Genomic DNA, 26322 nt, shown 5'->3' on the forward strand with positions numbered 1-26322 from the left:
AGCCAGTCACACCACTATAGAATAGCATGGTATAAGGCAGTCACAGGTATAAGTCAGTCCCACCGCTATAGAATAGCATGGAATGCAATCACTGGTATATGTCATTCACACTGCTATAGAATAGCGTGAAATGCAGTCACTAGAATAAGTCGGTCACACCACTATAGAATAGCATGGAATGCAGTCACTCGTAAAAGTCGGTCAGACTGCTATAGAATAGCATGGAATGCAGTCACAGGTATAAGTCAGTCACAGCGCTATAGAATAGCATGGTATAAGGCAGTCACTGGTATAAGTCAGTCACAGCGCTATAGAATAGTATGGAATGCAGTCACTGGTATAAGCCAGTCACACCGCTATAGAATAGCGTGGAATGCAATCACTGGTATAAGTCATTCGCACCACTATAGAATAGCATGGAATGCAGTCACTTGTATATGCCAGTCACACCGCTATAGAATAGCATGGAATGCAGTCACTGGTATATGTCAGTCCCACCGCTATAGAATAGAATGGAATGCAGTCACTGGAATAAGTCGGTCACACCACTATAGAATAGCATGGAATGCAGTCACTCGTAAAAGTCGGTCAGACTGCTATAGAATAGCATGGAATGCAGTCACTGGTATAAGTCAGTCACAACGCTATAAAATAGCATGGTATAAGGCAGTCACTGGTATAAATCAGCTACACCGCTATAAAATAGCATAGCATAAGGCAGTCACTGGTATAAGTCATTCACACTGGTATAAAATACTATGGAATGCACTAACTGGTATATGTCAGTCACACCGCTAAAGGATAGCATGGAATGCAGTCACTGGTATAAGTCGGTCACCCCGCTATAGAAAAGCATGGAATGCAGTCACTGGCATAAGTCAGTCACACTGGTAGAGAATAGCATGGTATAAGGCCATCACTGGTATAAATCAGTCACATCGCTATTGAATAGCATGGCATAAGGCAGTCACTGGTATAAGTCAGTCACAGTTCTATACAATAGCATGGTATAAGGCAATCACTTGTATACGTCAGTCACACCGCTATAGAATAGTATGGAATGCAGTCACTGGTATAAGTCAGTCACCTCGCTATAGAATAGCATGGAATGCAGTCACTGGTATTAGTCAGTCACACCACTATAGAATAGCATGGAATGCAGTCACTGGTATAAGTCAGTCGCACCGCTATAGAATAGCATGGAATGCAGTCACTGGTATAAGTCAGTTGCACCGCTAGAGAATAGCATGGAATGCAGTCACTGGTATAAGTCAGTCACACCACTATAGAATAGCATGGTATAAGGCAGACACTGGTATAAGTAAGTCACACCGCTATAGAATAGCATGGAATGCAGTCACTGGTATAAGTCAGTCGCACCGCTATAGAATAGCATGGAATGCAGTCACTGGTATAAGTCAGTTGCACCGCTAGAGAATAGCATGGAATGCAGTCACTGGTATAAGTCAGTTGCACCGCTAGAGAATAGCATGGAATGCAGTCACTGGTATAAGTCAGTCACACCACTATAGAATAGCATGGTATAAGGCAGACACTGGTATAAGTAAGTCACACCGCTATAGAATAGCATGGAATGCAGTCATTGGTATAAGCCAGTCACACCACTATAGAATAGCATGGTATAAGGCAGTCACAGGTATAAATCAGTCCCACCGCTATAGAATAGCATGGAATGCAATCACTGGTATATGTCATTCACACTGCTATAGAATAGCGTGAAATGCAGTCACTAGAATAAGTCGGTCACACCACTATAGAATAGCATGGAATGCAGTCACTCGTAAAAGTCGGTCAGACTGCTATAGAATAGCATGGAATGCAGTCACTGGTATAAGTCAGTTACAACGCTATAGAATAGCATGGTATAAGGCAGTCACTGGTATAAATCAGCTACACCGCTATAAAATAGCATGGCATAAGGCAGTCACTGGTATAAGTCATTCACACTGGTATAGAATAGTATGGAATGCACTAACTGGTATATGTCAGTCACACTGCTAAAGGATAGCATGGAATGCAGTCACTGGTATAAGTTGGTCACCCCGCTATAGAATAGCATGGAATGCAGCCACTGGCATAAGTCAGTCACACTGGTATAGAATAGCATGGTATAAGGCCGTCACAGGTATAAGTCAGTCACATCGCTATAGAATAGCATGGTATAAGGCAGTCACTGCTATAAATCGTCACACCGCTATAGAATATTATGGAACGCAGTCACTGGCATAAGCCAGTCACTTCGCTATAGAATAACATGGAATACAGTCACTGGTATAACCCAGTCACACTGCTATAAAATAGCATGGTATAAAGCAGTCACTGGTATAAGTCAGTCACACCGCTATAGAATAGTATGCAATGCAATCACTGGTATAAGCCAGTCACACCGCTATAGAATAGCGTGGAATGCAATCACTGGTATAAGTCATTCGCACCACTATAGAATAGCATGGAATGCAGTCACTTGTATATGCCAGTCACACCGCTATAGAATAGCATTGAATGCAGTCACTGGTATAAACCAGTCACACCGCTATAGAATAGCATGGAATGCAGTCACTGGTATATGTCAGTCCCACCGCTATAGAATAGCATGGAATGCAATCACTGGTATATGTCATTCACACTGCTATACAATATCGTGAAATGCAGTCACTGGAATAAGTCTGTCACACCACTATAGAATAGCATGACATGCAGTCACTCGTAAAAGTCGGTCAGAGTGCTATAGAATAGCATGGAATGCAGTCACTGGTATATGTCAGTCACAACGCTATAAAATACCATGGTACAAGGCAGTCACTGGTATAAATCAGCTACACCGCTATAAAATAGCATGGCATAAGGCAGTCACTGGTATAAGTCATTCACACTGATATAGAATATTGTGGAATGCACTAACTGGTATATGTCAGTCACACCACTAAAGGATAGCATGGAATGCAGTCACTGGTATAAGTCGGTCACCCCGCTATAGAATAGCATGGAATGCAGTCACTGGCATAAGTCAGTCACATTGGTATAGAATAGCATGGCATAAGGCAGTCACTGGTATAAGTCAGTCACAGTGCTATAGAATAGCATGGCATAAGGCAGTCACTTGTATACGTCAGTCACACCGCTATAGAATAGTATGGAATGCAGTCACTGGTTTAAGTCAGTCACCTCGCTATAGAATAGCATGGAATGCAGTCACTGGTATTAGTCAGTCACACTTCTATCGAATAGCATGGAATGCAGTCACTGGTATAAGCCAGTCACACCACTATAGAATAGCATGGAATGCAGTCACTGGTATAAGTCAGTTGCACCGCTATAGAATAGCATGGAATGCAGTCATTGGTATAAGTCAGTCACAGCGCTATAGAATAGAATGGTATAAGGCAGTCACTGCTATAAGTCGTCACACTGCTATAGAATATTATGGAATGCAGTCACTGGCATAAGCCAGTCACTTCGCTATAGAATAACATGGAATACAGTCACTGGTATAAGTCATTCGCACCACTGTAGAATAGCATGGAATGCAGTCACTTGTATATGCCAGTCACACCGCTATAGAATAGCATCGAATGCAGTCACTGGTATAAACCAGTCATACCGCTATAGAATAGCATGGAATGCAGTCACTGGTATATGTCAGTCCCACCGCTATAGAATAGCATGGAATGCAATCACTGGTATATGTCATTCACACTGCTATAGAATAGCGTGAAATGCAGTCACTGGAATAAGTCGGTCACACCACTATAGAATAGCATGGAATGCAGTCACTCGTAAAAGTCGGTCAGACTGCTATAGAATAGCATGGAATGCACTAACTGGTATATGTCAGTCACACCGCTCAAGGAAAGCATGGAATGCAGTCACTGGTATACGTCGGTCACCCCGCTATAGAATAGCATGGAATGCAGTCACTGGCATAAGTCAGTCACACTGGTATAGAATAGCATGGTATAAGGCCATCACTGGTATAAATCAGTCACATCGCTATAGAATAGCATGACATAAGGCAGTCACTGGTATAAGTCAGTCACAGTGTTATAGAATAGCATGGTATAAGGCAATCACTTGTATACGTCAGTCAAACCGCTATAGAATAGTATGGAATGCAGTCACTGGTATAAGTCAGTCACCTCGCTATAGAATAGCATGGAATGCAGTCACTGGTATTAGTCAGTCACACTTCTATAGAATAGAATGGAATGCAGTCACTGGTATAAGCCAGTCACACCACTATAGAATAGCATGGAATGCAGTCACTGGTATAAGTCAGTCGCACCGCTATAGAATAGCATGAAATGCAGTCACTGGTATAAGTCAGTCATGCCACCATAGAATAGCATGGAATGCAGTCACTGGTATTAGTCAGTCACACATCTAAAGAATAGCATGGAATGCAGTCACTGGTATAAGCCAGTCACACACTATAGAATAGCATGGAATGCAGTCACTGGTATAAGTCAGTCACACCGCTATAGAATAGCATAGAATGCAGTCACTGGTATAAGTCAGTCACACTGCTATAGAATAGCATGGAATGCAGTCACTGGTATAAGTCAGTCACACAGCTATAGAATAGCATGATATAAGGCTTTCACTGGTATAAGTCAGTCACACTGCTATAGAATAGTATGGAATGCAGTCACTGGTATTAGTCAGTCACACCGCTATAGAATAGCGTGGAATGCAGTCACTGCTATAAGTCAGTCATACCGCTATAGAATAGCATGGAATAAGGCAGTCACTGGTATAAGTCAGTCACACCGCTATAGAATAGCATGGCATAAGGAAGTCACTGGTATAAGTCATTCACAGCACTATAGAATAGCATGGTATAAGGCAGTAACTGGTGTAAGTCAGTCACACCACTATAGAATAGCATGGAATGCAGTCACTGGTATAAGCCAGTCTCACCATTATAGAATAGCATGGAATGCAGTCACTGGTATAAGCCAGTCTCACCATTATAGAATAGCATGGAATGCAGTCACTGGTATTAGTCAGTCACACCGCTATAGAATAGGATGGACTGCAGTCACTGGTATAAGTCAATCACACTGCTATAGAATAGCACGGAATGCAATCACTGGTATAAGTCACTCACACCGCTATAGAATAGAATGGAATGCAGTCACTGGTATAAGTCAGTCACACCGCTATAGAATAGCATGGTATAAGGCAGTCACTGGTATAAGTCAGTCACACTGCTATAGAATAGTATGGAATGCAGTCACTGGTATTAGTCAGTCACACCGCTATAGAATAGCATGAAATGAAGTCACTGGTATAAGTCACTCACACCGCTATAAAATAGCATGGAATGCAGTCACTTGTATAAGTCACTCACACCGCTATAGAATAGCATGGAATGCAGTCACTTGTATAAGTCAGTCACAACGCTATAGAATAGCATGAAATACAGTTACTGGTATAATTCAATCACACCGCTTTAGAATAGCATGGAATGCAGTCACTGGTATAAGTCACTCACACCGCTATAGAATAGCATGTAATGCAGTCACTTGTATAAGTCAGTCACACCGCTATAGAATAGCATGGAATGCAGTTACTGGTATAATTCAATCACACCGCTTTAGAATAGCATGGAATGCAGTCACTTGTATAAGTCAGTCACACCGCTATAGAATAGCATGGAATGCAGTCACTTGTATAAGTCAGTCACACCGCTATAGAATAGCATGGAATGCAGTCACTTGTATAAGTCAGTCACACTGCTATAGAATAATATGGAATGCAGTCACTGGTATTAGTCAGTCACACCGCTATAGAATAGCATGTAATGCAGCAAACTGGGAAGAAGGCGCGCTGGCTATGCACAGTCATCACTGGGGACCGAAGGGTGTATATATGGGATTTACATCAGAAAAATAAGGATACAGAGAGCATGGGGAAAAAGGGGGGAAAGAAGGAGAATCAGGGGCTATCAACGGGGAACCATTGTTTCAGTATCAGCGTCCAAGTCCCAGCATGCAAAGTGAAATGACAGGCTTTGTTCAATGTCACGCATGGCATGGGTCCTTTTGGCAGCTGTGCCAGCTTTGATTCCTTGTCTACCAGACTCATCAGAGAAGCAAATCGCAATTGAGCCCCCTGTGAGAACCTGTGCCACCCCTGTGTGCCCCTGCGTAATGCAGTGTATGCGTGAGTGAGCACGAGCGAGTGCTTGCACCGTCATTTTCTTTCACTGTTTCTCCTTCCGTTTTAATATTATCTTTCAACCCAGATCAGTTGTGATTAGGTTTACATTACTTTGCATGTTGGTTATTATAGGCTTCTGTTCAGAATGAGGGGTGGAGAGTGCGGGGTGAGGGAAAGCTACTATTGCATTATTTTTACTCAGCATGTTACTATAAAAAGTGTACATATTGTTAGGTTGGTTAATTATGGGATCTACTCACACTCAGCCTCGTTTCTTGGCCTGGGTGGAGTGGGCGACGGCCCGGGGCGCAGAGCAATATATCTCAGGAGGTGGGCGCAATAAGGGGCCCACCCAGACAGCTGCTTCTGAGCTTGCAGGACAACAGATATGATATGATATGATAGGTAAATCATAACGCACTTAATACCCAGAGGTTTCTAAGCGCAGACCCGGCGATCGAACCTGTGTTGCTCCGAGTCGCCTTGCTTCCAAGGCGAGCATGCTGCAGCTGAGCTATCCTCCAAGAGACGAATCAGCCTGCTGTGCCAGTGAGTGCTCCTCTGCAATATGCAGCTGGCTGCTCTCTGTCTGGATGACTGTGTTACGTTCGGAAAATGCAAACAAAGGAATGCATATTGCAATCGCAGCGTGTGACATGCTCTGGACTCATACATCCTGCGCCCCTCATGCTTTGTGCTGATAGACTTGCAAGTGGCGCAATTCATAAGTGATGGCTCATTTAACAAGCCATTGTTTATACACAGTATGTGCTTAACATGTCAGTGTTAAGAACTGAACATGGGGCATTTTTATTCACCAGGCCAGCACAAGTATCAGTTAGGTGACCAAACCTATGCATTCTTCAAAGAGAATTAACGTGCCGCATAGAAAAGTTTTAAACATTTTTTTGTAATTTTCATATCTCTTTATTTGACACACCAAAACGTTATTTTTAAATATTACTTTTTAGTTACATATGACACATCCCTTGGAAGGTTAACTCCAATTTTCTTGCTCAAGTATTCTAGTGGCTGCTTTGGGACATGGACTAAATGCATCTGCTCAGCATCAAAGGTCTTTTAATTGTCTAAACATGCCAGCCACTGCCTAGCGTGCACACCAGATGGCAACTCAATGATATGCTATGGCATTTAAAATGCGCCTATACACAAGTGTTTCAGGGCGCAGCAAGGCAAGGAATTGGGAACAGAAGGAAGACAGAGACAACGATCTTACTAGGCACGGTGACATTGTCACACCACTATAGAATAGCATGGAATGCAGTCACTGGTATAAGTCATCAGTCACACTGCTATAGAATAGCATGGAATGCAGTCACTGGTATTAGTCAGTCACACCGTTATAGAACAAGATGGAATGCAGTCACTGGTATAAGTCAGTCACACCGCTATAGAATAGCATGGAATCGAAGATGACCCTAAGATTTCAAGCCTCAAAGGTGGGAGCAGGAAGAGGGCTAAGGGAGGCCATCCAGAGAGTGACAGGAAAGGAGGGAGCAGTTGTACCGATGTGAAGAATCTCAGTCTTACTAGCATTAAGGCAGAGATCATTGGTGGCACACCACTCCTGGATAGCAGACAGACAGTCAGAGATGAGAGAAGGAGAAGAGGTGGCTGAAGGGAGCCTGAAAATGAGCCGAGTGTCATCCTCATAGCACTGAAAGTTGGGGCAGAGTGCGTCAATGCGGTGGGAAAGAAGTGCCATGTATTGGTTGTACAGCCTGGGAGAGAGGTTAGACCGCTGGGGAACACACAGGTAGAGATAGAAATAGAGGAGAGGAGGGACCCAAGTTGGACCAGGGAGGGTCGATCGGAGAGGAAAGAAGTCAGCCAAGCAAGAGCCTGATCGGTAATACCCAGGTTATCACGGAAGCGGTTGAGCAGGATGGCATGGATGAACATGTCAAAGGCAGAAGAGAGATCAAGTAAGATGAGGACGCAGGGGCTGTTGGAATCGGGGTTCAGGAGCAGGTCTTCACGGATGTTCAGGAGAGCAGTTTCTGTGCTTCTGGCAGCTCTGAAGCCAGATTGATGGTCATTGAGACAACCAACAGAGTCAGTGTGAAGATTAAGCTGGGAGATGGCCAGGTTTTTCCAGAAGTTTGCCCAGGAAAGGAGTGATGGAGATGGGGCGATAGTTAGCCGGGCAGGACGGGTCGGCAGATGGTTTGTTAAGAAGAGGGTAGAGAAGGGAGAGCTTCAGCGGGAAGGGAAGACTCCAGTGGCGAAGGAGTGGTTGCAGAAGTCAGCCAGAGCAGGAGCCAGGGTGTCAATGTGGCCCTAGGTGGTTTTGGAGGAACAGGGGTGAACCTGTTTTGATGAGACTTTCATAGATCAGACTTGTCCAGAAACCTTATCTGGGGAGAACAGGAGAAAAGCAGAGAAGGAGGGTGGAGAGGTAGTTGAAGAAGGGCCAGAAGAAGAGCAGGGAGTAGAGGGAGGAGGGGGGGAGGAAGAGAGAGAGGACAGGATGTCCTCGGTTTTAGAGATGAAATGAGAAGCCAGGGGTGAGCAGAGGGCCTGGGAGGGGACAGGAGAGGTAGAGACTGCAGCAGGATTGGACAGCTCATTGCAGATTTTAAAGAGTTCGGCCAAGTTGTTAGATGTCGCAGAGACACGGGCTTGGATGTGGTCTCTCTTCGTGGTGCAGACAGAGAGCCGTTATTGCCTTTGGAGCAGGCGGCAGGCCAGTTTGTCAGAGGATGCACCGGAAGCATGCCATTTCCTGTCAGCCACCCTGCACTTGCGTTTAAGCGTGACGAGGTCTGAGTCGTACCACGAGTTGCACTTGCTCTTTCAAGCGGATCCTCATGACAGGGGCAAGAACATCAAGAGTATCAGATATAGCAGAGTGGAGTGTGGAAAGGGCTGTGTCAGGGTGTGAGTCAGCCAAAGAGGGAGGGGGTGTGAGAAAGTGGCAGCGAAAGCCTCAACTGACACACGCTCATGGGTCGGATAACCGAGAAGGTAGGTGGCAGTGCTGGAGGTGGCTTGGCCTGAGGGGTGGAGAGGGTGAGCTGGGAGGAAAGGAGAACATTATCACTCCAGGAGAGAGGAGTGGTGAAAGGGATAGAAAGGGGAAGGTCTGAAGAGATCATAACATATAGAGTGTGCCCTGCAGAGGGAGTCGGGTCAGAGGGGAGAATAGGGAGTGGGAGAGATTCGCAGAGGTCACGAAAGAGTCCAGAGGAAGGACAGGAAGCATCCAGGTGGATGTTAAAGTCTCAAGGAAGGAGGAGTTGAGTGGTCGAGACCAGGAGGGAAGAGCAGAGGTCCGCCCACTCAGAGAGGAAGGAGGAGATCTGACCAGGTGGGCGATAGATGGTAGCCACCGTAAGGGAATGGCCAGGAGAGAGGTCACTTGGCAACTTCATTAGGAAAGTAGTGTTCATTGTGTGTCACCATGCAGACAGTAGTCCATTGCAAATCAATGCAGTGATGTGTGCAGCAATGTTTTGTGCGCTGCACAAGCCACCACCCTGTTGATTAATGGCGTCTATGTGGTGCTCCCCTATGTACCAGCGCATCTGCCTGTGTTTGTCTGATGTGTCCAATGTCCATACAATAGCATACGGGAATATGTTGTGTATGTGACTCTGACGAGCATGCCATACTGTGCCCACACGTCAACACATAAAGCAATCAAAGAAGTTGCCTCAAATTGTAAATCCAATAGGCCAAACGCCCTGCACACCATAATTGTCACTCGCTGCCTGCCAGCACTAATAGTTGATGCTCATGCCAGCTCTGTTAGATAAAGCATGGGCCTGCTCTTTTTTACAGAGATAACCCTTGAGTCCTGCATAATAGTGAGGAGGTAGTGGCTGAGGAACTGTGGACCCATTACCATGCATTAAAAGATGGTTTTGTTTAAAACGCTTCATCAGCTTATTACTGGCCAGGCTCAAGTTTGTAAGAGGTACATTCCTTTCTGTGTAGCCTTTCTGTGCATTGTTTATTGGGTCTCTCTTCTACGGTATCCTGTCCTGTCTATAGATATAATTCCCAAAAGATGTTTCTGTATTGGGGTTGGGCATGCCCACGCTGAGACCCAGCCCTTCCTCCTCTAGAATTCTTTAGAAACAAGAAGCAAAAGGGCCCTTGTGCCTCATTTGAGTGGCTGATGTTGCAGCCATTTTATAATCGCAACCAAAAATGTAAGCTGTCCAAATGAGCATGCATGGTTCATGGTTACAAGCATTTTCATCTTAAGGTGAGTATTGTGAACTGTGATGTGAGCACCAAGCCATACATCAGTCGTTAATTTAAAGATTAATACATACAATCCTTTTATCAAAGACTTGTTTATGAAATGTAGAGATCTCTGATCATGTTTATAGTCCTGAAATTCTCTGTGATTCAATGCAAAGCATACAGCAATCCTCATTGATGCTATTTGCCCCCTTTCCCGCTCTCAGTGAGGTAGTTTTATTGTACTCTTTCAGAGTGTGCCATACTGTCCATCTTGGAATGATAACCTTTCATCAGAAAATAATTCATATGGTTAGTCTAGTATTGCCCCTTGTGAAATGCAAGTGAGGTGGTACGCACAGAACACCTGCAACACAGGGCCAGTGGTCAGAGGGGGCTTAGACCCCGTTAGGCTTGTCACACCGCACTGTGCCAGTACGGACAGTTTAAAACTGCAATCAGGGTAGTCCTTCCCTAAGCAGGTGACAGAAAAAACATTGAATTGGGCAGCAACAGCTGTGTTTTCAGATTCGAATTCTTCTGTAAAGTACTTGAATTATAATGAAACCACTTTAATTGATATAGCAATTATGTATTCATATTGAGTAGGGGTTTTGTCGCATGATAGCGGTGTCGTTTGGGAGTGACGTGTGCCAGCGAGGGTGGGAGGGTTTGGGGGGTGCACATTCTGTTGTTTCGCCCTGGGCACCAAGTTGGCTAAACGCTGCCCTACTCACACTTCATTATATATCTATAAAACAGGGAAATTTATATTTTGGCTCTGAGTTGTTTACACTTGACTGCCAAGCCCCCCTGCCCCCACAGTGTTTTGGCACTCACACTCATCCCCCGCACTTAATGTAGGCCTCATCTGCTAGCTTGGAGCAAGTGCCAGCACCCAGGCCCCTTCTACGCACTTGAACGACGCACGTCCTGGGCTTGGCAGCCCCCACCAGCGTCGGCTCCTTTATCTCAATTTCTCCCATAAAGGCCGCTAATGAACCCTTGGAGCGGTGGGGGGGAGATTGGCCCGGCAGGATGAAGGCTTCCTTTCTTCCGAGTGGCCCGGCACGCTCTCCGTTCTCGCCTGCTCACTAACACGGAATCAAACTTCCAAGGAAAGCCGATCTGTCTGCGTCGGAAACAAATGTGTTTTCCAGCAGCAGGACTCGAGCGATCCGTCTTCATTGGAAGTGTCTGCTACTCGGGAAGTTGCTCCAGCTGAGGTAGGAGAGAACGTGCTTCCAGTCGGTAGGGTTTTACAGTATTCCCCACCCACTTCCCCTCACTGGCACCACGTGGGGGAAAGGGAGTACTTTGAGTGACAATGTCACCTGTGGGGCGTTAGGAGAGAGGGACCTGGGGGCTCAGTTGTCCGGTGATGGAACCCCTGAAGGCAGTGTACCGGTGACTACCCTAAACAGGGATTTAAAACCTTGGCTCTGCAGATGTTTTGGACTACAACATCCATGATCCCTACACCATTGACTTTGCTGGCTAGGGATGATGGCCATTGTAGTCCAAAACATCCCAAGAGCGAACGTTGAAGACCCCTGGACTAGGGCCTTGTTCCCCATCCTCAATCTCACATGTGGGAACGCATTATTGGGGGTAGAAGACACACGTGGACCCCCGCTGTTCTTGTAAGTGTGTTTAAGGACCATCCCAGTGTCATGTAAACTTCAATATCGGTCTGGCCCAGCCCCTATTAATGAATAGGCCGATATTTAAGTTGACATGACACTGAACTGGAGGCAAGGTGCCCTTTATTTGGTGCACCGGAGAGGGGGGTGGGGAGCAGGGGGGACCAGCACAAGCCAGGACTAGCCATATGAAGTACATGATATATGTTGCCTTCCTAAAACGCTGCTGGAGAAAACAGAACTTCAAAATGAGGCTCTGGTTAAATATATGTCTATGACAGCGCTCCGGGGGTCATCTTGAGAACAAGTACACATAGTGAAACAGTCCGCAGAATGAACACTTATTAAATATATACACAAACAATGATTGAGAAAACTCTTAGCACAGTTCCTGGAAACCACAGTGATGTGTTATGGTCCCCATTGTACCCTGGGTAAAACCCAATACTACACGAGTTGCACAGGAGCAATTCCCCGGCTAGAAAAGCTTTTTGAGACTGAAAGCTTTCCCTGACTCACCTGGAGTTTCTGCAACTAGTGTTTCAAGCAGAGGGAACTGGCAGGTTTAGAGGGAGGAAGACGGTCACACAGCTACGCCCATTTTCAGGGGTGTTGCTAGGTCTGGAAAAGATCTGGGGTTACGCTAATGTCGGGACTGTCAGGACTCGGGGTTAGCTAGTCTTTTAGGCTTCTATCTGGGGCTACAACCAAAAGACCGGGGCCTACAGCCTCGCCAACCCACTCCTAGTAGCACCTCTGCCCATTGTGAGATCCAAGATGGTGATATGCCATGAAATAGCCTCAGAACCAGACTTTCACAGACCCAGGATCCCAGGTTTATGGGGGCTGTGGGGGGGAAATCCTAAACCAGACCAACCCATCATACCAGGTGCAACAAGTTTCCACAGTCCACCATAAGGACAGGGGACGTAGGAAAATAAGAGGAGAGCTGGACAGTGTGCTGGCGTGGAATATTCCATTAGAAGCTGGAGAGGAGTGTTAGGAGGAGAGTGCCAAGCAAAATGCCAATTAAGGATGAAGGAAGTTGGAGGAGGTAGTTGGAGACCGGGAGGAGAAGGTTGTTTTGGAGGAGGGTTAATTGGAAGGAGGATGGCTACCATCTGAGCCGAAAGGCTTGTCAGAGAGGTATTGCTGGAATGGAGGAGCTACCATCTGAAAAGGGGTTGTTTCGGAGGCGGAAGGTTAATATCTGCAAAGGGGGTCCCGAGAGGAAGGTGCACGGTGGGAACCAATGCCCTTTGCTGGGGTATAGCTGGCAGTGAGTACAACCAACTAGAGGGTTGTAAAGCTCCATCAAGCCTGAGAAGGAGGGTGGCCCCAGTCGGCCAGACTGGTCCAGGGCCAATACCAGAGGTGGGGAGTGGCAAGATTTGGTGCTACCTCACAGAAGGATAGGAAATGTATAGTAGGCATTTCCAGGAAAGGGTAACTTCTTGGGCCAAAACACCTTAAGTCCAGACAATTTATTTTTGTACCACTAGTCGAGAGGTCCTGCCTCGATACTGGACTGACCAAGCCCACCACTCAGACCGACCCACCAATTATTGATACGGCTGCCCAATTACAGAACCATCTATCACACGCCGTATCCTTTCCTGGCGTGTGTGGCCGAAGTTTCAACTAAATACAGTGAAGCGCTACACGTATGCTGCAACACGCGTTTGCGCGGTCTAGTCTTTCTGTTTGGTTCCGCGGCCCTATTTAGTCCCGCCTCCCAGTCAGCGTAGTGCGTTGCAACCTCGCAGTCAGCTGTTCCCCTCACTGCCGCCCGTTGCGAACGCTAGTTTACTTTCTTTCTCTTCTCGCTGCCTTTTTTCCCCGCCTTCGTTTCTCCCTGTTTTCTCCCGGCTCCCGTGCCTCCTTTTTCACTGTGCCTCTCCATGGCTCCCCACTCTTCTTTCATACCCCTTTGTCAAGTACTCTACCTTTCCCTTACCCGTACAACTCTCATTGTGGTGCCTAGCGTCCATCTCCAATCGGAGCCCAGCTTCCACGAGGACTCCGGTGCCATCAGCAGGGGTTTTTTCCGCCACTTACGGCTTTTTCCCCTTTGTTTGGCCTCCGCTGTGGCTTCCTCTCGTGGGAGACTCGGATGCCAAACAAGAAAGCAAAAGGACTACAGAACCCGAAGGTCCATCAGTCCTGAAGTCAGTGACCACCAACACTCAGGTGAGGAGGAGGGGGAGGAAGAGTGGAGTCAAGTAAGTGACGCCATAGCCATAAAGGTTGACACCATCAGTCCGAGTCAAGGGCAAGGTTGTTGGATTTTCACAAGGAGGTTCGAGAACTCCACAAACCATGCCTAAATGCAAAGACTGTGGCATTTGATATATTTTGAGGACTTGGACTGGTTTCCGGTGCTATGTTTTGCAAAGAAGTTCACCAGGACTCTAATGCCAAGCCCTCCCTTGCCTAGGACCACAGAACTCCCAGATGGGAACCGGATCATGGATTTCTACTGCCCAGGGGACCAGAAGGAGACAAAACAAGGGGAGATGAGAAGGTTTGCAGAGGTTTATAATGAGGACAAAAAGATAGGAAAACTAGGGAGAAACTGCCAATGGTACTATTGCACAATGGCAGAGCATGCACAGTGCTGACTGGGAAAATGCAAACAAAGTAAAGAACTCTTCCACGTAAAAGGTAACCTGTACATCGGTGGGAGCAGGGGTATCAACTTGAGAAAACCATACTGCATGTGTGCCCACCGGTGGAATATTAAACACTAAGACATTTTAAACTTGCTTAACACCCACTTACGATATCAAACTCATTTAAGCACACATCAATAGTAAAGGTCAGTTGCGTGGACCTAATCACATGACCTATATTGCAACATAAAAGGAGGTATTCATTAATAACAGAGATCATATAAGCATCTCATATATATCGCTTTTTTACAATTCATAGATTTTTTACTTTCAACCTATATCAAACTATCTAAAATATATAATTAAGACAAGATTATTTGTTGTAGACAAATTGACATATAAAATAAACATGGTTAATTGCTAATAAAATCATACAAAATGCAAACAATCAGTACAAAACTGTTAGCCGAATAGAAATGAACAGTAAGTAAACATATAATATAGAATGTAAAAGTGCCTATGCAATGCTTCCTGTTTTCTTGGCATATGTTTCGGCAAGTAGACAATGTTGATGCCTTCATCAGGACTGAAAGATTTGACTATCAATTACCATTGATAAATATCCTTATCAATTACCACATCATTATTAAATGAACAGATATGTTTAATTAAACTATGGCATAAGGTATCAAAAACCCACACCTTATGTGCGTTCCCTATTATATTCCCATGTGTGTTTCTCATGTCTACCCCACCTCAACCTATCTCTTACATGATGCCTTAGATAATTAGAGAAAAAGCACATACCCTTCGTCATAAAAAAAAACACACCTTATAAAATACACATCAGAAAATGTATTCGAGCATCATGTGCTTATAAATAAACTAAAGAGCAATTTCTGGGGGGAGGAATATTTCAACCACGTGTTTGTGAAGACATTTTAAACGTGTTTTTAATATTTATTGTGTTTTCATTTTACATTAAACCTTTCACAATTCATAACATCAATATAAATATAAAACTTCAAATAGCTAATCAAACATTTTAAGTCCGCAAGTAGAATTACAACATTAATAGAACCTTATTAAAAGGAACACAAGGATTAATTCCTATAAATCAATTACATGCATATCACCAGAATTTAATCAAAGCTGAAATAAATTCTCCAAACTTAATAACAATTTGGTTTGTGCAGATAGATCACCCAGTAGTTCAACATTTCTTTTAAAAATGCAATTAGAGCAATAAATATGGATTAATACTTTTGTGCACATCGAGCATTGCCACACATTCTCTGAAAATACAACTGAAGGTGGATGGATAAAACAATTAAAATAGAACATATGTTCAGGTAGCAAAGCCACACATTTTAAAACTAGATGTCAAGTCTCATCTTCTGCCAAATTGCATAGTCTACTCAATCTGTTGCTATGTGTGAGGCCTAAACGAGTGCCACCACCTCTTAGGTGTGAATATAATTTAGTCTAAAACATAACATCCAAGACCTAAATTCCCGAGATCACATGATAACATATGGTTACGGAAAAAAGCCAGAAAGGCCAACATCAGCCTTATTTAAATACTCCCTAAAAAGCTTCAAGGTAATCAAATTAATCAAGATTTCTATATGATCCCATTCTTCTGATTTTGTGTTGTTTTTTTCTTGAAGGCTCCCTCTCCTCCAAGCATTGTGAAGAAATGCTTGGAACACAGGCCACTCACTGACCTGCAAGTGTGGAGATTCTCTTTGCAAACGTTGTCTTTTGCTTTCTCTTTCTACAGAGCCAAGCAGCAAAGTTTAAATACTGTTCCTTTATCAGAATGTCAGGTTATATTGTACGTCATTCCTTATTTTAATCATACATCACTTCATTTTGAAAGATTGTAGAAAACACTCTTCTCTCTTAAGCCGTCAGGTATTTATCATTCTCGTTTTCATATGAAAATTGCCATCATTTCAAATCTCTTCCTTCTCCCACAACACCTCGTTATTGGTCAACTACACGATACCTTATGTTTAATCCTAAAGTGAATTTGTTTTTCACCAGTAAAGAAAGGTTACGCGTTACTAAGCTCTATTGCTAAAAACATTATTTTACCTTAAATTCCCTACATCAAGGACTTTAAGCGAGGATGTTGTCCAAGCATTCGCAAGTACCTCTGCGGTCCATTCCTTTCTGTGCCGATCACTGTTTTGCTCACGTTAAACGCCCGCGTGAGCTACATGAATGGGGCGTACCCATCATGGTATTGGGAATGGGCTGAAACTACTGCAGCTACTTTTCCCTATAAATGCTGTTTATATCTACGATAGGATACCAGGACATAATGACCTTAATGACAACCCAAGCCTTTGTATTTATTATAAATCCTTGTCTCGTGAGGATAGCTCGGGGGGCTACGCAGTGGAAGCAAGACGATGCAGAGCGCATTATAAATAACCAATTAAAATAAAAAAAATCCAGAAAATAAACCCACTGAGGCCGGCTACTGATAAATATCCTTGTCGTTACACCAACTGTGATTTGGGGAGAATAGCAATTAGCAAACCAAGTAAGGGTAGCCTTTTATTCTAATGACTGGCATCTCTGACTTCTTTTTACCCAGGGAGGGGGAAAGAGGGAACTGGGACCTTAAAAAAGACCCGAACTAAAGCAAGGGAAGTGCTGTACTACTTTCCTGTTCTTTATAGAAATAGAACCCCTGACATGGCTGTGAAAGTTATAGTATGTCAAGAACCTTTTTGGGATAATGCACTTTTCCGTTATGTTGTAACCCAACAACCTATGTTTTAAGGTGCTAAGCCTTTTGTTTTTAAGGTGCTAAGCCTTTTGTTTTTAAGGTGCTAAGCCTTTTTTTGTTGTACTTTTCTTGAACATCCTGCTTAAATTATCGATATTGTTTGGAGTTCGTATAATAAATAAGTTTGGAAATTATACACCTGACCCATCTTGTCTTGAGTGCTCTTAGCAGACCTGTGACAGGTTACACACCAACCACTAATCTTGATCCAGATTATGTGGGATTATCAACAAGCCTATGTCTTCTAGGGTTTCACCCACATCTCCTAGAGCCAAGCTATTCACAGAGTAAAATCAGTAGTTAACAGTCTTGATGGATTCTTCTTCAATGCAAGGACTGCCACACAGCTTGCCACTAATGTCCAAGAGATAATTGTTGGCCAACATCTTCACCCCCAGCCCTTGAGCATTCCGGAATGAAAGTAGCACCACTCACAATCACAGCCAGCCTCCTAAACCAGGTCACCATGGTAGGATATGTGACAGCTTCACCATCACCCGGCTGCAGAGTGCCCCCGTAGATACTCCCGCCCACTGCAGAGTCCCCATAATCTTCTAACTGCTACAAAGCAGAGTGGGATCAATATAAGGTGGGCAGAGAAGCTCAGGTTTTAAAAGACAGGAATGTATGAGGGATGGTTGCACAAGTGGACCAAATAAAGTATAACACAACCATGTAATCTTTTCACTTTCAGGTTCAAACAACTAAGTCTCTGAGTCCCTGAATCCAGGTATAACCTTCAGGGAATATATTCTCAATTCTCAGCCACTCATGGTCTTGGGGGTTATGTGTCCACTTTCTTCTTTCTTGGCTTTTCGTTCTGTAGGTTCAAGCCTTCTGATTCTTCTACTCTGCTCCTGGGGAGACCCTTCACCTGCGTCTCAAGACCCCAAGTGTGCTTCTGTGCCAATCCCAAATTATTGCACATCTTAGGGTTGCTTGATACCAAAAGAACCCCTAAAACCTTCACCAAGAGACTGGATTCCTCAGCTTCTCCACCGCGTTGACCAGGGCACTTTCTCCACCTCCTAGTCTGGGGACCTTGGTTCTAGTCTCCAACACCCCTTCATCATGTACCTCCTTGCTGAGTTGCAGTGGTCTTTTCTCTATGTCACCTATATTTCTCTCTCACTTGCCTGCTTCCTCAACACTTATTCCTACCTCCATCCCGCTTCTGCTCATACCTCTCAGTTTTAGGAGATTTAAACTTCTCTCTCTCATTCCCCTCTGGCCTTCTTTTGTGACCCTTTCTCTGATAGTCCTCTCTTTCTCCTCCTGCAAATACCCTTTCTCATCCCTCTCGATGTCAACTTCAAACCTCTCTGTGCTTCGTTCTGTTATGATATGATATCATGTGATAGTTTATTTATAACGTGATTAATACCCAGAGGTTTCTAAGAGTGGACTCGGGGATCGAATCTGTGTTGCTCCATGTCGACTTGCTGCCAAGGCGAGCACGTTGCTGCTGAGCTATCCTCCCGAGACTTTATAGACTTTAGACACCCCTCCTCTGCTTTTTCCTTCGGTCCAGCTCTCTCCAGCATCCTTCTTCCTGCTCTACCCGAGCCACCTTTTATTTTTTCCTCCAACTCTCTCGAAAGATCCTTCACTGCCTCCAAACACCCACTCTACTGTCAGATAGCAATTTGACTCCAACCCCGGTGACTGTCCTCGCTGAACCACACTCGGGTGTTAACTCTTATCAGGCATGGAATCCAATTGAATAGGCAGTCATTGTTCACAGTTGTCCTGCCACCTCTGTTACTCTGCCCTTTGCTGCATTAAAAGGCAGTTAAAGCTTTCATTATGTCCTGCTGTTATCTTGGGATTCTACTTTGCAGGGCTTCTGTAGCTGAGCTCTGCGACTCGTGTTCAGCCCCATAGACAAGTCCGTCAAATTAAGATGTGTTAGTGTCTGGCTGCCTGTGCCCTCTTTTTGAATGCAGGGAGCAGTATGTCTAGAATAGACCATGTGTTTCCCAAGAAGTAGCACTTCTAATACAGTGTTCCCATTGCAGGCAAAACAGATCCAACCCTTCTTATCTAGGGATCCGAGGATTACCCTGTCAAGGTTTAGGAATCCCATGCAAGGACATCCTGCTGTATACGGGGGTTCTGCGACTACTATGTGCAATGACATTCTGGAATGGTTGTACCACCAGGGTACTTTTGTTCTAAATGTACTACCCATGCTTGGAGCCTCCTTTAAAGGGAAAGTGACATGTTCCTGCTCAATGGGACAAGCCCCTGGCAAAAGACAGGGTCATGGTGGGACAAGTCAGTGTATCCTTGTAGCACAGCCCCCGGCTCAGCATCATGTAACAGGTGGTGGCACCAGCCCCATGTCTCCATCCCCCTTCTACCATCTATCTGCCAGTTGAATGCAAGAGCCATCTCCAAATATTCTCTCCTCATTGCATGGCCTTGACGTCACCACCACCACGGAATGAGATCTTGCTGCCCACATTATCGGCTTCTTAAATTACCTTACCCCCTAAAACATCACCATTCTGTAACAAAACCGAAAGGTCCGAATAGACATCACGGTCCACGTCATTGCTCTCTCCAAAACTCTGCACATACCAAAGGTTTTCAACAACTTGCTTCCAGTGGCCTCCTAGACTCAACGATTTGTTTGATTATCAACATTGTGTATAGACTGCCTAAAAGATATGTTACAAGTCAGGCATTAAGGGTTTAACGGCGTCGTCATAGCATTTCTCTGAATTCTTGGTCCTTATCTTCATTCAAGGTTGCCTTTTAATGCTGCCCAGTCACTAGCAGCAGAGTCACTAGCAGCTCAGTCACTAGCAGCCAAGTCACTAACAGCCCACTCACTAGCAGTCTAGTCACTTGCAGCCCAGTCGTTAGAAGCCCAGTCATTATCAGAATAGCCACAGGCAGCCCAGTCACTAGCAGCAGAGTCACTAGCAGCTCAGTTACTAGCAGCCCAGTCACTAGCAGCTCAGTCACGAGCAGAATAGTCACAAACAGCCCAGTCGCTAGCAGCCCAGTCACTAGCAGAATAGCAACAGGCAGCCCAGTCACTAGCACCAGAGTCACTAGCAGCTCAGTTACTAGCAGCCCAGTCACTAGCAGCCCACTCACAAGCAGTACAGTCACTTGCAGCCCAGTCACTAACAGCCCAGTAACTAGCAGAATAGCCACAGGCAGCACAGTCACTAACAGCAGAGTCCCTAGCAGCTCAGTTACTAGCAGCTCAGTCACTAGCAGCTCAGTCACTAGCAGAATAGTCACAAGCAGCCCAGCCACTACCAGCAGAGTGGCTAGCAGCTCAGTTAATAGCAGCCCAGTCACTAGCAGCTCAGTCACTAGTAGCCCACTCACAAGTAGCCCAGTCACTTGCAGCCCAGTCACTAGCAGAATAGTCACAAGCAGCTCAGTCACTAGCAGCTCAGTCACTAGCAGCTCAGTCACTAGCAGCCCAGTCACTAGCAGAATAGACAAGCACCCTTGTTTCCGGACCGCCGCACCGCCGCACTTTGAATGAGGCCCAATGTCTTTTTTTAACACTAACCCGCTAAGGTACTTAATTTTGGGTTTAGTATAACTTCAGATTTTGTAAATCAAAATAATTGGGGTAAGTTTAATAAAGAATGGGCGGATCCATATGAAACATTTTCTGTTTTCAACTAATTAACCCTTTTATATGAGTTGGAGGAATTAATAAATGGACAAGGACACTACGACTCAGGTATAATACTGAGGGTAAGTATTAAGATACTAATATCTCCTACTAAAACACATTATCCAATGCCTGCAAAACACGTAGGGTCAAATGTAGGAATCACCAGCAGAGACAATTTCACTTTGTTAGATTGAATGAATGCAAGGTTAAATATAATTCATAGGAGAATGTAACTACAAGTGTTCACTGAGGAAGACACACCTTGCAGGTGGAAAAGGCACGTTCAAGAATGGAACTGGCTTAATGCAACCAAATGACAAAAAAAGGTGTTTGAATACAATAATGGATAACGATGTATGTTAAGATTTTGTAATACAATGTTCAACCAATACTGTATGGCACTTTTCACTTTTTTTCTTTTTTTTCTCTTTTTCCTAACAATCGAACCTGATACCAATCCGAATGATTTCTGTCGGGCCATACAATGGGGTTACACATGTATACTCAATGCATTAGAGACGGCTTGCCGCCAGACCCGAAAAAAAAAATACCATCGCCTGACTTCCCGGTAGCACTGGGGTATTATAACCCCAGCAGCCGGGATGTCAGGCGCCGGCAATTCTGTTACTCCCCATTCCCGAAGAGTCCCAAAGTTACAGTCTGCCTACCGTGGCTGCTCTTCCCGGCAGGGACAGACCTGCCGGGCACAGCGACTCCAGCAGGCAGACCCGTAGTGTGCAAGCCCGGTAACAACGGTGCCGGTAGGCTTACTGGCACCGTTGTTACAGGACCGGCACACTTGTAATGCGGCCCAATGTACTTTGAATGAGACTTATTGTTGTGTAATTAACTAAATCGGGTTTTGAGAAGGGCCTTGATGGCCGAAACACGTGTCAATGTAGGCTGGCACACATATGAAATCTAATTTGGTCTTTTCGAGACCCCTACTATTACAAATTAAATAATTAAAAACTTAAACATGGAATTTCTTTGACTCAGAATTGAATGTGGGAAAATATTACTGAGAAGCACGGCGCAACCTAAGGGCGCACTAATTTACCCTACGATGCAAAGAAGCATTCCCCTCCCTGGAAAGAATGTTGTCTATTGTAAAATGCAATTCTTTTCAAGATGATATCAATCATCGAAATAAAGTTTATTACCTACCTTTCATAATGATCTCGCTACAGCCAGCCAGAAAAGGCAAAGTATAATATCAGATCAATTAAGGGACACTGGTTAAAATTCTGCACACCTTTGCACCCATAACCACATATACTCCACACGGATCTCCACAGTGTATTCCCCTTCCCGCCCCTTCCCAATGATGCCACACAGAAGTCCCCTGAGGCGCACACCCTGAGCAGGAACCTCGTGCAGACCATGCTGCTTGTCTCACCCTGGATGCATCCCACCAACCGGGGCCCCCTTTACTTCAGTGAGCTATCAAGATAGCTCTTACACAGCCCAAGGAAGGAGCAGGACATCTCCTCCACTGGTTCCTGTGGATCAAGAAAACACCAGAAGTCAGACCTCAGGTAGCTGTAGTCTGTTACCGCCCCTATGGACATCTTACTCTACAATCAGTCTGTGACCGCATCAATGCTTCAGTGCCTTCCGGCTCAACGTATATGTGCATTTCGCGCTACTGTGGCGTTGTCACGCACCCCCGCTCAGACTGCACTTCCCCTCCCACAGTGCCTTCCCCGGGTGAGTTCCCATGCAGTTTTGACTCTGTGAAAGCGTGCACTTGATGGACGGAGTGAGGTACACATGGAGAAACACCTTAGCAGCATTCAGGGTGAGCAAGCCTCCCCCAGGCTCATGCGTACACTCACCATGCCGCTTCGCTGTCACTCCCTAGTGAGGCATTGATCCTGCCGAGCTAGATTCCTCTTTCGTTGCTTGTAGTATCTTCACATGTCCTGACCCACTTGGAACCTACCGGGCCATGGGGCAGGCTCTCTCACAGTCTGCCACTCCTACCTAGGTCCTAATTTACCTGGTCGAGGTGGTTGCCCCTTTCCTTTACTCATCGGTTTTCCCTCTTAAAGTCAACCAAAGCCAGTCCACTGTCTCTGGCCTCCAGTGGGGTGTTCTTTCCATTGTCCTGCTACACTTAACATTCCATGGTTTCCAGTGATAAAGCCACATGGCAAAAGGTTGCCCAAAATTGCATTCCCACGAAAATCAAGCACTTTCCCCAAATATTCTATGACTGGAGTTAGAATATTAATGAATACCTGTCCTAAAAATTTGTGGGGGAAGGCTTTTAGGGGTGTAGGGGAAATAATAGCCTACCTGGCACCTTTTATGTCCCAGGGGACATTTTCACATAGAACCGATTCCAGGTGTCCCCTAGGAGGGCGTCACAGCCTTCTGCTAGAGAACAGGCAAGTGCAGTGAACAGGAGGCCAAGCTCATAAACATGTCCACATTATTACCCACAGTACCTGCATTTTTGTATCTAAGAGAAATATGTCTTATGTACATAGCTTATCTGCCTGCCTCCCCTAATTCCTTAAAATAGCATCCTTGATCCCAGGCCAACAGAGACTCCTCTTTGATTTGAACACAAAGCTATTTCTCCAATATCTCCTGACTCTGCAGCCCTGGTCTGTCTCTGAGGTAGCTGGATTGAGTCTTCACATGAGCCGGCGTCCATCTTCCTGTTATGGCCGTCCTCACCACGTTATATGTTCCTCTATAGCAAGCTTCTATATGCCTGATCTACCTTGCATTACTGTGTGTTTACACGTATTGGTCAGCAAGTTACTTTATATTCTTTGTATATATGATTACTTTACCATTTTTGTGCAGTTTTCTCTTGTCACTTCAGGTACATTGTTACTCTTAAGTATTTCCCATATTGTTTCAGTATGTCCTCGTACATCTTTTTCATGACATCACTCTGCCCTCGTCAGATGTCACTCAGCATTACATGATATCCAACGGTGCGTGCCCACATCCTTCCACTCTTTCAGTATGAGGGTATATTCGGAATGGTTGCCCGAGTGCGTATCGTCTCTCATGCACTCAGTGTGGTACAGGGACAACACATGGGCTCCCACAGAGAGCTCTTCTCCTGCTGTTCCAATAGGATAGCGGTGAGGGCTGCTCCTCTACAGAATCTTAATGCTGGGATGGCTACACAATCAGGCAAGCCAAGAACACGCTTCCGCACCCAGACTCCACCTTTTCGTAGGCAATGGCTCTAAGACCCAAGATGTCCTTTTGTGCCATGAAGTAGTTTAGGTACCACTTTCATATTACAGAATGTTAATGTTAATGAAACATTGAGAATCTGCAAAAACGGGCCTTGATTTTTTTTTCATCTAGGCAGCTGTCTGGTTGGCCTTCGGCATGATATGAACGTACCATCAATAGTTTCGAATTATCCACCTCATCCAATGGGAAGCCCAGGCATGTGAGTGTCTTGCTAGGTGCTAGTACCTGATTTCAGATTTTCCAGATGTCGCCCATTTTCCTTCTCGGAACCTTATGATGTTCGTTTTCTTCTTATACTGGCCATATTCCCCAGTTTTGTGGCGTGGCAATAAACTACTCGGAAGGAAAAGGATTATACATGTAGTAAATCTCACTTCCTGGTAAATCCTATTTCTATTGCTATGACCTAATACGTGGTCCTTTCCTCGGATCGTGGATAGGGGTGCCACTATCAACCACAACAAATTAAAAGGGGCCCAGAGCTCCATAAAAGGCCAGTTCCATGTCACCTGCTGGAGACCCTGCCAGTAGTCGGGACCCGGTGAGTGATGCTGGATTGGGTGCCGTAATGCAGCCTTGCGCCGAGCCACACGGCTGGTAGGATCGGCACAATGACAAGGCCATTGGAGCTAACCGCCCAGTGTTCCTCTGAGTTAGCAACGGGAAAAACCACAGCTAACGGTGTGTGAATGCTGCACGCTACAACCAGCAAGTGAATTGCCTTAGAATCTCTGTGCACCACAACCACCTTGTTCTGACATACGCTCCTTTTCCACATGAGATAACTGAGTGCTCTTGGGAGATGACTGCATGGGGGACATGAACGTGTTCCTTCTCATCACCAAGGAAAACAGTACGGTACTACACAGCACAGTAAAAGACCCAATCTAAAAGAGAAAATTGAATAATTTCAATATCCATTAAGTGCTCGCCATCGAAAACAAATCTCAGTGCCTGGCTCTATATTCCAGACATTACAGTTTTCATTGGAAAGTACTCGACCAAAGCAATTCAAACAAAGAAAAATAAAATAGCAGCCCCAGACTCTGCATCCCCTTCAGAATCAGGGCCCGGAGAGTGCCCTCCTCTTTTACCATAAGGGGTAGTTCAGTGAAGAACGCTTGAATAAGAATCAATACGTGTTATTGGTTATGAATAACCTTGATAGGCACAGTGCCTGTCAATAGCAAGCTCTGAGGTGGGTGACATTTTGAGTGGGGCAATGCATGAGCAGACCCCCTGTTCTTGTCACTAGAACAGGGTCTGCAACCTGCAGCTCCCCAGATGTTGTGGACTGTGACTCCCATGATCCTTCCCCATTGGGTATTCTGGATAGAGCTGCTGGTAGCTGCAGTCCAAAACTCAAGCCATCATACCTGCTTGCTTCTATAAGCTGGGAGGAATGCACATTGGAAGGGGCGGTGTCGCAAGCTGGTGACGACCTCCCATAGATATGATGTGATGTGGCATTTATGACGCGCCTGCACGCAAGTGTTTCAAGGCGCGACACGGCAAGGGAGGAGGAACAGAGGGAGGACAGACAATGATCCTACTAGACCAGGTGTCATCCAGATCGAGCATGGGAAGGGGGGGCAGTGCAGTACATGGGATAATAGAATAAATAACAATAAGTAAAGTAAGGCCAGCAGGTGGCAAGTGCAAGGGTAAGTGCAGGCGCCAGTTGTCAAGTGCTGCTAGTGGGACTATAGGGATACAGAAAACAACCCCCAAGTGCGGGGGTTGCCCGGAGGGTAGTGCAGATGTGCGACTGGCGGGGAAGGGGACCTGGGCCCAAGATCAGAGGGTGGCCAGGTAACCAGTGCAGTTTCAGATGTCTGTCCAGAGAAGCCCAGCTGGAAGGGACGTTGTGAGCTGCTCTTCCTCCACTGGGTGGACTGTGCCAGCACCCCTGCTTTGATGCTCCCAAGGGTGTGTTGTGACGTTTCTACAGTGGAATGTCCATTGATGGTCGATGCGACTCAGGATGGTGCA

At 45.3% G+C, this 26322-nt stretch overlaps 1 protein-coding gene across 1 annotated transcript; it reads left to right on the plus strand.

Moving 5' to 3' along the window:
- The first annotated feature begins 6683 nt into the window (after positions 1-6683).
- On the plus strand, positions 6684-20964 carry LOC138473428 (uncharacterized). Its single transcript, XM_069612088.1, has 2 exons — positions 6684-6732; positions 20228-20964. The coding sequence occupies exons 1-2, from the start codon at positions 6684-6686 to the stop codon at positions 20962-20964; spliced, it is 786 nt and encodes a 261-aa protein (XP_069468189.1).
- The last annotated feature ends 5358 nt before the right edge of the window (positions 20965-26322 follow it).

This window comes from Ambystoma mexicanum, chromosome 8 (genome assembly GCF_040938575.1).
Source record: "Ambystoma mexicanum isolate Mex_15411 chromosome 8, UKY_AmexF1_1, whole genome shotgun sequence".
NCBI lineage: Eukaryota > Metazoa > Chordata > Amphibia > Caudata > Ambystomatidae > Ambystoma > Ambystoma mexicanum.